Source organism: Lissotriton helveticus, chromosome 12 (assembly GCF_964261635.1).
Source record: "Lissotriton helveticus chromosome 12, aLisHel1.1, whole genome shotgun sequence".
Classification (NCBI taxonomy): domain Eukaryota; kingdom Metazoa; phylum Chordata; class Amphibia; order Caudata; family Salamandridae; genus Lissotriton; species Lissotriton helveticus.
The window spans coordinates 354,807,874-354,820,314 of record NC_136073.1 but is presented as its reverse complement, the minus strand read 5'-3'; the positions used below and the strand labels follow the sequence as shown (position 1 = coordinate 354,820,314).

General features: G+C 48.4%; 1 protein-coding gene across 2 annotated transcripts in view; it reads left to right on the top strand.

Moving 5' to 3' along the window:
• The window catches only part of SHCBP1 (SHC binding and spindle associated 1), a 227,768-nt gene that overhangs the window by 136,211 nt on the left and 79,116 nt on the right, over positions 1-12,441 (top strand). For both annotated transcript variants that reach the window (XM_078671492.1, XM_078671491.1), the window contains exon 10: positions 5,543-5,661. In XM_078671492.1, the coding sequence (XP_078527618.1) occupies positions 5,543-5,661 (119 nt within the window). The remainder of the gene's footprint in view (positions 1-5,542; positions 5,662-12,441) is intronic.

Sequence of the window (12,441 nt, the reverse complement as noted above, 5' to 3'; positions counted from 1 at the left end):
CTCTCAGAAGCTCCCCTTCATCGTAGCGGTTCTGGATTCGATGCGGTTTCGGGTTTATCCTCCAGAGCAGCGAGTCTGGGATATTCAGGCTATGATTCCGATCTTTCAGCCTCTGTCCCAGGTTTCAGTCAGGATGGCCCTCCGGCTGCTGGGCCTGATGGCCTCCTGCATCCTGCTGGTGACGCAAGCCAGGTGGCATATGCTGGCTCTGCAGTGGGACCTGAAGTTCCAGTGGGCACAGCATCAGGGTAACCTGTCCGATCATGTCCAGATCTCCGAGGGCGCTGCACGACAGTTGCAGTGGTGGCTCACGGACCGTGATTGGGTCAGTGGCAGATCCCTCTCCCTTCCCCAACCGGAGCACACAGTGATGACGGATGCATCCCTCCTGGGATGGGGAGATGGGGAGGCCACATGGGACAGGCGGAGATCAGAGGCCTCTGGTCTCCGGCAGAGTCCCGGCTCCATATCAACCCACTGGAGCTCCGGGCAATCCGACTTGCGCTGAAGGCATTCCTTCCCTCTGTCCGGGGAAGTGTGGTGCAGGTGTTCACAGACAACACCACTGCCATGTGGTATTGCAACAAACAGGGCAGGGTGGGATCTTGGACCCTTTGTCAGGAGGCTCTGCGCCTCTGGACATGGCTGGAACGTCAAGGTATTACCTTGGTGGTTCAACACCTGGCAGGTTCTCTGAACGCAGGGCAGACGAACTCAGCCTCCGGTGCTTGATGGATCACGAATGGCGTCTGAACGCTGACGTGGCGCAAGGTCTCTTTCTGCAGTGGGGAGAGCCTTGGTTAGATCTATTCGCCACCGAAGAGAATGCGCAATGTCGTCAGTTTTGCGCATTGGAATTTCCAAGGCGGCACTCGCTCTGAGACGCTTTTCGTCGCGAGTGGAGTTGCGGTCTTTTGTACTCCTTTCCGCTTATACCACTTCTGCCCAGAGTGCTGAAGATCAGGCGCGACTGGGCCCAAGTCATTCTTGTGGCCCTGGACTGGGCTCGAAGAGTATGGTATCCCGAGCTACTCAAAATGAGCGTCGATCCCCCGATCCTTCTGCCTCTTCGGGAGTGTCTCCTGTCGCAGCAGCAGGGGATGGTCCTCCACCCGAACCTGTCCAACCTCCACCAACATGCGTGGAGATTGAGCGGCAACAGTTGCCACCTTTCAATCTTCCTTCCGAAGTCTGTAATGTCATTCTGGCAGCCAGACGTCCCTCCACCAAAACGAAATACGCCTGCAGTTGGTACAGATTTGTGGCATGGTGTACAGCAAAGACTGTGGATCCCCTTTCTGCCCCTCTTTCTGAGGTTCTTCTGTACCTTCTCTCCTTGGCCCAGCAGGGCTCTGCTCTGGGCACCATCAAAGGTTATCTTTCAGCCATCTCTGCCTTTCTACGGCTTCCAGATCAGCCTTCTTTTTTTAAGTCCCCGGTTTTTAACCGTTTCCTTAAAGGCATTACGCTTACGTTTCCACCGGTGCCCTTCATAATGCCTCAGTGGGACTTGAATCTTGACTTGACTTTTCTGATGTGCGCTCCCTTTGAGCCACTTCAAAACTGTCCCTTACGTCTTCTTGCGCTCAAGACTGCTTTCCTGGTAGCTATCATCTCTGCCAGGAGAGTGAGTGAGCTCCAGGCTCTTTCTTCCAAACCTCCTTTCCTTTCTGTTCATCCGGACAAGGTGGTTCTGAGGACACGTCCTTCTTTCTTGCCAAAGGTTGTCATGCCCTTCCACATCGGGCAGACAATCCCTTTGACCACCTTTTTTCCGCCTCCGCATCCTTCAAGGGAAGAGGAGAGGCTCCACCGTCTGGTCCCAAAATGTGCGCTTGCATAATTAAATTGTATCACATACCTTGGAGCCAGTTTTAGTTCTCACATTTCCCATTCAGGTCCTCACTACTACGTGCTCATTAGTAAGGTATTTATTATACCTCTGAAAACATCCCTGAGCTCCTCCCTCTAATCAAGGGGTCATAGCCCACACCATGACTAGATCTCATCGGTATGAGGAGGTTCCCTATCAAGAAGCTTTACACCTCTGGTGTGTTCGGGAATTCGTCCTTAAAAGTGAATACGCCCCATACTCTAGGTACACCCATTTTGCTCCCTCTCTTTATTAGACCCAGGTGATTATTTTGTGGTTTATCTAAGTATTTGGGGCGGTAACTCCTGCTGGTCTCCAAATTTCCTCCGGCCCACTTTCTGTGTTTTGATATATATACAATTTTGTCATTGTCTTCTGAACAAATTGGGTCCCCAACCCTAGACTTTTCCCCGGGGCTCTCTTACCTAAACACTTTGGGTCAGTTTAAAGGCATGATGTCCGGATTATATAACTTCTTGATTTGTCATCTTTACTCTCAGCCATAATTGGCTAGCCTCGCTTGACCTGGTAGGCACGTCCACAGGTGGAATATGAGGAGGAATGGACAGAACTTTTGGAGGCCCTAGAACAAGAAGTCCATGAGTCACGGATGATACTCTGTCTTTTTAAGATCCGTCGGGGCTGGCACTGGACCCCGGCGCGGCTCCAGGCTGCAAGGTCGTTCCCTCATTCTGCATGCTGGCTATGTGATCATGCGACCTGTGATATTGTGTATATACAACCAGAGAGGAAGGGTGTAACAGGCTACTCTCCTACCCCTAAATCACAATTTTCAACAACAAAAGAGTGCCTACTGCTGTGAATTTCTAAGTGGCATGGTACCTAAATAAAGAAACACACAGTGAATCAACTAAATTATATGTGCGGTCAAAGAACTGGGAGAAAAAGGAAAAGAAGAAAAAACTATTTTCTAAAAGAACCCTCACTCACCCTAGTGGTGACATGCTTCATCATGGGGTTCGCCACAGGAGTTACCGAATATCACCCCTGTGTGATTCGACGCTTGCGATTGCAGCGGAGCAGGTGTTACCAAAATGTGAAGTGATATACGTGATCAGTGAAGAATGAATAGTGTGATAAAAGATCACAGCTGGAACCCAACAACTTTATAAAAGGGCCAGTTGTTCACATTAAAAACAGTGAGATCACTTGGAGGTTTAAATTAGAACCCCAGTGACCCGGTGTGTGTGGTCAACATGTTTCTGCTGTTTGTTGCTTATTAAGCTCAGCTTTCATCAGGACCAAAATAACAATCAAAAAACCATCCTCCGGGGGTCCACGCACACTAAGGCGTGCCCACTCCGTTTGGACAGATGAGAAAAGACCAAGATATAATACTCTCCTTGGTTAACTCACGGTTTTACCCGCAGCCAGTAATCCTGCAATTTGCCTGGATACAATTCTGTATGAAAAGTAAGCGTGCCACATGGACTCTCAGTGCAGCTGCTTCTTCACGTCCTGTTCTATTTCTTACAGAACGACTCGCCGCCTGGAACCTAGTATTTCGTTCCACTGACGTCCGGATCTTGCAAGATCCGGACGTCAGTGGAACGAAATACTAGGCTTGTATCCAGGCAAATTGCAGGATTACTGGCTGCGGGTAAAACCGTGAGTTAACCAAGGAGAGTATTATATCTTGGTCTTTTCTCATCTGTCCATGAAAGCTGAGCTTAATAAGCAACAAACAGCAGAAACATGTTGACCACACACACCGGGTCACTGGGGTTCTAATTTAAACCTCCAAGTGATCTCGCTGTTTTTAATGTGAACAACTGGCCCTTTAATAAAGTTGTTGGGGTCCAGCTGTGATCTTTTATCACACTATTCATTCTTCACTGATCACGTATATCACTTCACATTTTGGTAACACCTGCTCCGCTGCAATCGCAGGCGTCGAAGCACACAGGGGGGATATTCGGACCCTCCTGTGGCGAACCCCATGATGAAGCATGTCACCACTAGGGTGAGTGAGGGTTCTTTTAGAAAATAGTTTTTTCTTCTTTTCCTTTTTCTCCCAGTTCTTTGACCGCACATATAATTTAGTTGATTCACTGTGTGTTTCTTTATTTAGGTACCATGCCACTTAGAAATTCACAGCAGTAGGCGCTCTTTTGTTGTTGGGAAGAAAAAAAAAAAGACCTGTGATATTGCCCATATTTTGCTGGACTGTCCCACCATACACCCCTTCTGGGTGGCAGTAGGGTCCACACCCTGGGAATCTATGGATTTGCCCTCGCCAATTCCAGACCCTCTTAATTCTCCTCTGACGCTCCAAGCATTCCTGAATTGACCCTACATGCTCGACGATTGCTCGTCATTGCCCATACAGCTGCCAGCATTTTGCAACATTGCCACATTCTGCAATTGTCGTCACATGAGATGTACTAGACCGCATTTATTTATTTATTTATTTAGTTTCTTATATCGCGCCAGAATCGACCCCAGTGGGGTATCTCCGCGCTTTGCACGCCGGGATTGTAAGATTTGTACCTCTGTAGATGAGCTATGGGCCATTATTCTTCCAGGAACAAGGTTGTTTTGAGCGTTTTCCTGAAGGATATGTGATTGGTGTTTTGTCTGAGACTATAGGGCAGTTTATTCCACAAGGTTGGCCCCATAAGAGAGAGGGTTCGGCCACCTTGCCTGGTCTTCTTGATGAGCGGGGATTTTAATAACAGTTGGTTACTTGATCGAAGAAGGCGATCAGGTTTATAGAACTGGAATTTTTGGGCCAGGTATTTGGGGCCATCTCCAAAGAGGCATTTATGGACAGTGCAGCAGATTTTAAACTTAATGCGCTGCCGTATCGGTAGCCAGTGGAGTTCTCTCAAAAGGGGCTTGGAGGGGGTTCTTGTGGGAGCATTCAGGATTAGTCTTGCCGCCATGTTTTGGACCACCTGTAACCGGTTTAGAGCATCCTCATTAGCTAGTATCAGGAGCCCGTTACAGTAATCCAGCCGGCTTATCACCAGGGCCTGTACAAGGGTCTTTCTATGCGTATCAGGCAAAAGAGGGAAGGCTCGCCTTAACAGGCCAATGGTGTGGAAGCATGCCCCAGAGATGAAATTTGCATGTTCCTTTAAGGTTAGATTTTGGTCTAGCTTCACACCCAAGTTATCTACGGTTAGCTTTGGGCAGGGTAATTTACAATTTAATAGACAAAGCATATATTTTCTAATTATATGGCCCCCCTTTTTTGCAAGATGTCCCCCTACTTCCCCCATTGTTCGCTTAGATTCTTGCTTCTTCCTCATTACCATCATTCCCTCCCCTCTCTTTCTTCTCTACTTTGTAGTTTCCGTTTTTCTTCCCTTTTCTCTGTCCTTCTACCCTTCCTCTTTACTTTCTTCCGTGTGTAGCTTATTCTCTCATCCCTCTATCTTTTTTCTGCCTCTTTTAAATATTAAATAGAAGTAGTGTTTGCTATTGATGCGTGTATCACAATCAACTTTTGTATTCCTGTATGGGTATAAGCTGGACTTGCATGTCACTGTATTTGCTGTTATTTCTCAATTCTTAATTTTGGCAATAAAATAATTGATGCGCAAAAATGAAAGTAAATGCACAAAAAAACATGTTTTCTTAACTTTGTTCTGCTGCCTACTTATAATAATTTTTTACAGTATAACTTTTGAACCTATTTTTCAGGTGTGCACCAAGGAAAAACAGTTCTAGATAACTGTGTGTTGCAGTGTGAGACTACCGGAGTCACTCTTCGGACCTCTGCAGAGTTAATCATGACGTACTGTGACCTATATGGTGCTAAAGTATGTAATCAATCATTTTTTGAGGTTTTGTTTTTTCATGTGTTTTTTCTGTGTTAAGGCCGACTTCCCTTTTTCATACAAATAAAATAAATTATATTTCTTTGGTTTGTCCAGAACATTGAGGGACCAATTTTGTGGAAGGTGATTGTTATTTCTTTCATATTTTTGTAAGCGAGTTTTGAGCCGCTTATTATAATTTTTACATGCAGATTCAGGATTTAATGCACTTTCTGCCATTCTTTCAGTTATTTTATTTTAGTAAGCAATTGCATAATAGTCTGTTGGTGTTTTGGTTTGAGTCTTGACTTTTTTTCAAGGTAATATTGCAAAATCAGGTGGGCTTACCCATCTGCTCATGCTCAAATCCTCGTACCCCTTACTGTCCATGAATTTCTAACTCACATGGACCCCTCCCTTTAACATTCTTCTGTATTGCTAGATCTCTACAACCTATAGCATTCCACTCAATGTATCTCGCTGTGGGCCCCCCTCCTTACTGACACCTCCACCAAGTATTTATCACACCTAGCTGGCCCAGTACTGTTAGGTGTTTGGGGACAGTTAGACCTCTTACCTGTTAAGGTGAGAAAGCACAGGTCCCCACTGTATGCAGAACACACGGTCTAAATCCTATACTCTGTTTCTTATGCCTTATCAATGACCTCAAACGATTGTGTCAGGGTTTCAGTGTTGAAATATGCTGTTTCAATCAAATTTCCAGACATTCCTGCTTAACAGCTGATGTCATGTGTGAAATAACACTGGCCCTGCTAGAGTATAGAGGCAAAAAAAACCTGCTGGGAGACACAACAGCATGGTTTCAGGACAGCCCATTACTATACCCATTACGATTTAAAATGACCAACCAATAACTCTCCAGTTACAGACTGAGAATTCACTATATGATACATTGTTTAAATCAGTTGCCTCAAGGAGGCTATCGACGGGGGAATACCCTCAAAGATGGCAAGCTCATTTTCGCTGTTCTCCTTATCCTGAGTGGCAGAACCCAGTACCTTAATTAAATGAATTTATTTATGAAAACCTTCCTTCTCAGTGATTCCAAACTCCCTTCTGACCTCTCTAAACATTTTGATTGCACTCTGTGGTAGAGGTCCTGCAGTCAAAAGCACCTTCCCTGCACCCGGTCTCCAGTAAGCTCCCTATTCATACTGAGGGCAAATTCTGCATTTCCAAAGAGTGGGGTTCATGAAGATAGGTCACCACTCCCTTCATATACAACATCAAATTCCAAACTTCTAGTTTGGTGCAGGTGTGGATGTAACGTTAATGTTTCATCCCCTTGTATCCTCCGCACCCAGGGCATTATGCATATGAGACAGATACACTTCATTTTGATGTTAGTTGCCACAGTTTGTTTGCATCTCCCATCACAATTTAAATATTAAACAAATAGTGCAACTGGATGATTGGTACTAATGTACTAGGTGGCGAGCCTCGAAGCGCCTCTGCCTTTGGTACTTGGCGCTTTGCTTTCACCTCAATCACAACTTCCTCCCTTCCCAGATGAAGAAATTGCAAATACTCTGAAATTGGTTAACAACACTCGGCAGGAGATGCAAGGGGAGAGCCTGAAATGCTTTTAGGATTAGTGGCACTATCTTTACCTTCAAGGCAGCAGTTTTTCTGATAGATACATCTGCCTTGTGGATTCCTCACCATGTGAATATCCCCCTTGCGTCAGCAACATTCGGAATTTTTCTTCGTAGCACGCCGGCGTAGACGACGTCATAGGAACGCGGCATCGCGCGCGACTCCGTCTGGCGTCACCGACCCCTTATTAGGCCTACATCGGCATAATGACATCAGTTCCCTTTTTTCAGCGTCGTCGACGCTAAGGGTTTCAGGGATCTTCTGTGGTTACAGATAGAGACTTTGTTGCTTTTTGTATGTTACTGTTTCTGTTCTTCGTCGAGGATGTCGTCGAAAAAGGCGGGTTTCAAGCAGTGTGGCTCGTGTGCCCGGATGATGTCGATTACCGATCCACACGAAGATTGCTTGTGGTGTTTAGGGTCGGATCATGACGTCAAGGGCTGTCGATCCTGCTCTAAGATGAATCCGAAGGCTCTGCGAGAACTGGAGGCTAAACTTCTATTAGCCAAGATTAAAGGTAAAGAAGCCGGTAGATCTTTGAGATCAAGATCAAGACACTCCAGATCGAGGCCGAAGTCGCGAACGAGGTCGCGATCGAGGTCACGGTCGAGGTCGCGATCGAGGGCCAGATCGGAGTCGGCGTCGAAGTCCGCTTCTGGACATGCTTCGGGTTCCTCGAAGAGAAAACATAAGAGGAAGAAGCATAGTTCTCACCATCATTCGGGGTCATCGGACTCGAAGAAGAGGTCTTCTCGGAAACATCACAAGGATTGTGTGTCTCCGTCTCCTGCTGGTGGAGCCACGCCGATGCAGTCTCGAGAATATACACCGGAGCCGGAGTTGGATCTGAATCCGGCTTCGGACCAGTCTTCGGAGCATGAGGAGGTCGTGGAGGTTCCTCAGTCACCGACTCCGGAGAATGATCTGGAAGGTCAAAAGGGTCAGGAGGAACCGAATCCGGAACAACCTCCTGCGGAGCCGTCAATGGGTTCATACCCTCCCTTTCCTGGTCCTGGTCAGGACCCTTCGCATATCCTAAATGCTATGTTTGGAGTATATCCGAGGGCAATGTACCCCACTGGAGCACCTACGGGTCCCATGGGTCCTTTGTCTTTTAACTTGGGTGTCCCCCAAGCTTATGCACCGGCGCCCTTTCTGCCTTTTATGCCGACTCCATATCCTTCTTGGATCGGTACGGTGCTGCCGAGGTCAGCGACTGCGCGCACGGCTTCGCCGGCTCCGGAGCGACCTCGAAGTTTGGTTCGAGGCTCGACGCCGGTTCCTGTTTCTCAGCCTCCTGTTGTTCCAGCTCCTCGTTTGACACCGGCTCCGACTCCGTCAGAGTCGTTACCGGATCCGTCGACTTCGATCCGTCTGGAGTGATCGAGGCATAGAGCCCAACGTCTCTTGGAGGATCAGTATGGGAAACCTGAAGTGGTGGAAGGCGAGCTTCAGGAACATGAGGATTGCTTTGAGGATCAACATAGTGCAAGCAGTCTTGAACTTTCTCCAGAACGGGGGTTGCCTGTGGTATCGGATGCGCCCTCTAGGGATGTAGTGCCATACCATATGGTAATCAGAAAGGCTGCTGAACTTGACTTTACCAACAGTGGAGTTCAAATCTAATATCCTTACAGAAGTTTTACATTCGCCTTCTTCAGTCATTGAGCCGATTCTAGACGTTTGGAAAAAGCCTTTGTCTGCACCTGCGGTGTCTAGATCGGTGACGAGGCCTTATAGGGTGGCTCCTGGAGACCCTGAGTTCTTGTCATCACACCCTTCGCCGGAGAGTCTGGTGGTGCAGGCTGCTTGTGCGAACAGATCAGCAGGCTCTTTTCACCAGGTTCCTGGAGATAAAGACTCCAAGAAGTTGGATCAAGCCGCTAAGGTTTTCTCCTCAGGTAGCATGGCTTTAAAATCAACAAATGCTACTTGCTTACTAGGAAGGTATGTGCATGCCTTAATGGACTCGGTCAAACAATTGTCAGCTAAGCTTCCGGAGGAAGACAGGAAAAACGGTTGTTTTGGACACTCAGGCGGCAGCCCGCCAGGTTATTCAGAGTGGCATGGACACGGCAGACTCTGTGGCTAGAGTGATGGGTTCTGCAGTGGCTACCAGAAGAGCTGCTTGGCTAAAGTCCTCATAGTTTTCCGCTGATGTACAGGCTACTCTTTTGGATTTGCCTTTTGACGGAGTTGGCCTCTTTGGGAAGAAAGCGGATGCGGCTTTAGAGAGGTTCAAAGATAGCCGGGCGACGGCTAGGTCTTTGGGCTTACAAGCGAAAGGCACAGCCACCAGGAAGTTCAGGGGCTTTGGCAAGTCCTCCTTTCGTTCCTTCAAATAAGACCAGCAGCAGCAACAACAGAACCCTCTGTACAAGTCTTACAGAGGTAGACAGAGAGGTCGTGGACGTGGACGTCAGACCTCTTCCTCCTCTACTTCCTCCTCTAATACCCACCCCCCACCTACATCAGCAAAGCAGCCCTAGATCCGCCATTCCGGATCATGCGGGGGTCGGCTTACTCATTTTCTACGGGATTGGGAATCGGTTACATCAGATCTTTGGGTTCTCGATCTCGTAAAAAATGGGTATGCTCTTCCCTTTCGGGAATTCCCTCTCAATTACCCTCCTTGCCAAAGTTATTGTTCGGAGGACCACCTGCTTCTCCTGCAGGAAGAAGTCCTGGCATTGTTCAGAAAGGGTACGATAGAGGTGGTTCCAGAGCAGGAGAGGGGTCAGGGGTGCTACTCCCGGTATTTCCTGATCCCCAAAAAGGATGGCAGACTTCGACCAATCCTGGATCTTGAACTTGTATCTGAAACAAGAAAAGTTCAAGATGCTCACTCTTGCGCAGGTTCTTCAGGCGCTGTTGGAAGAAGACTGGATGGTGTCGATCGACTTACAGGATGCTTATTTTCACATCCCCATCCTGAAGTCGCACAGGAAGTATCTCCGTTTTACGGTGGGATCGCAACACTACCAGTTTGCGGTCCTTCCGTTTGGACTTACTACTGTGCCTCGATTTTTCACCAAGGTGATGGCAGTGGTGGCGGCACATCTCAGAAGGTCGGGAATACCCGTATTTCCGTATCTGGACGACTGGCTGATCAAAGCAGAGTCGCCAGAGAAGGTGCTCCTTCATCTGCAGGAGACAACTCAGTTGTTGCACAGGTTGGATTTTTCGATAAGCACAACCTGTTCATAGATGGGGTACTGGACACTACTGTATGCCGTGCATTCCCTCCACCTCAAAGGATTCGCGACATATAGGAGTTGATTCCTTTATTCTACAATGGAGCGGTCGTTCCAGTCCTGAAGGTCCTTCGTCTGCTCGGTCTGATGGCTTCTTGCATTCTGTTGGTCAACCATGCACGCTGGCACACGAGGGCACTCCAGTGGTGCCTCCGCAGGCAGTGGTGTCAGCACAACGGAGATCTCAGGGAGTCTGTGAGGATCTCCAGAGAAACTGCAGCGGATCTGTCATGGTGGAGCGTGGAAGGCAATCTGTCTCAGGGAAAGCCTTTCCAACTACCTCCATCGGTTGACACAGTGATAACGGATGCATCCACTCTCGGGTGGGGTGCTCATCTGGGGGATCTGGAGGTCAAGGGTCTTTGGTCTCCTGAGGAAAGGTTGCTTCACATCAACCTTTTTAGAGTTGCGGGCGATACGTCTGGCGCTCAAGGCCTTCCTCCCTTCCCTTCGCGGTCAGTCGGTTCAAGTCCTGACGGACAACACGACCGCGATGTGGTATATCAACAAGCAGGGAGGGGTAGGGTCGCGGTGTCTCTGCAAAGAGGCTCTGCGGCTCCGGTCCTGGGTACAGGACTACCAGATTTGTCTAATGGCAAATCATCTGGTTGGAGTTCTGAACGTACGTGCAGACGTTCTCAGTCGGCAGTTCTTTGCCGACCATGAGTGGAGGCTCCATCCGGAGGTTGTTCACAACATCTTTCAAATGTGGGGGACTCCTCAGATGGACCTGTTCGCCACGCGCGAGAATGCTCACTGCCTGTCATTCTGCAGTCTCCAGTATCCGATGCAAGGAGCACTGGGGGACGCGTTTCAGTTGAGTTGGGACTCGCAACTCCTTTACGCATTTCCTCCCATACCCTTGATTCCTCGGGTTCTGAGGAAGATTCGCCAGGACCGGGCCCAAGTCATTTTGGTCGCCCCTGATTGGCCAAGGAGGGTGTGGTACACGGACCTACTCCACCTCTCCTCTCACCCGCCGCTCCGTCTCCCTCTCAGGGTAGATCTCCTCTCTCAGATGGAGGGGCCGGTTCTACACCCCCACCTCCAGACATTACACCTTCATGCCTGGAGATTGAACGGGGCAACCTGAACTCTTTTTCTCTCCCTCACGATGTGGTGGATGTCATTCTTTCAGCCAGGCGTGACTCCACCAAGTCCATCTATGCGTATAGATGGTCTAAATTTGTTGTTTGGTGTAGGGAGAAGGCTGTTGATCCTTTGAGGGCTCATCTGTCTGATATTATGCAGTTTGCTCTCTCTTTGGCGCAGCAAGGATTTGCTGTTGCCACAGTCAAAAGTTACCTCTCAGCGTTATCAGCATTTCTCTGCTTGCCGGACCAGCCATCTCTTTTTAAATCTCCAGTGGTTTTGAGGTTTCTGAAGGGCCTCACAAATAAGTTCCCTCCTTCTCCTTTTGTCGTGCCTCAGTGGGATTTAAATCTTGTCTTGACTTTCTTGATGGGTTCTCCCTTTGAACCCTTACACAAGTGTCCCATGAGGCTTTTGTCTTTCAAGACGGTCTTCTTAGTAGCAATCACCTCGTCAAGGAGGGTGAGTGAGCTTCAAGCTCTTAGTTCTAAGCCACCATTCCTGACCATTCATGCTGAACGAATGGTTCTTAGGACCAGGGCTGCTTTTCTGCCTAAGGTGGTAACTCCCTCCCATCTAGGACAGTCCATTACCCTTCCTACCTTCTATCCTCCCCCTCACCCTTCTAAGGAGGAAGAGAGACTGCACCGTCTGGACCCTAAGGGGGCAGTGTCTTTTTATCTGGACAGAACTAAAGACTTCCGTATGGACGACTAGCTGTTTGTTGGTTTTGCTGGCTGTCGGAAGGGCAGAGCGGTGCACAGGTGCACACTTTCCAGGTGGATAATCCTGTGCATCAAGATTTGCTACTCCCTGGCGG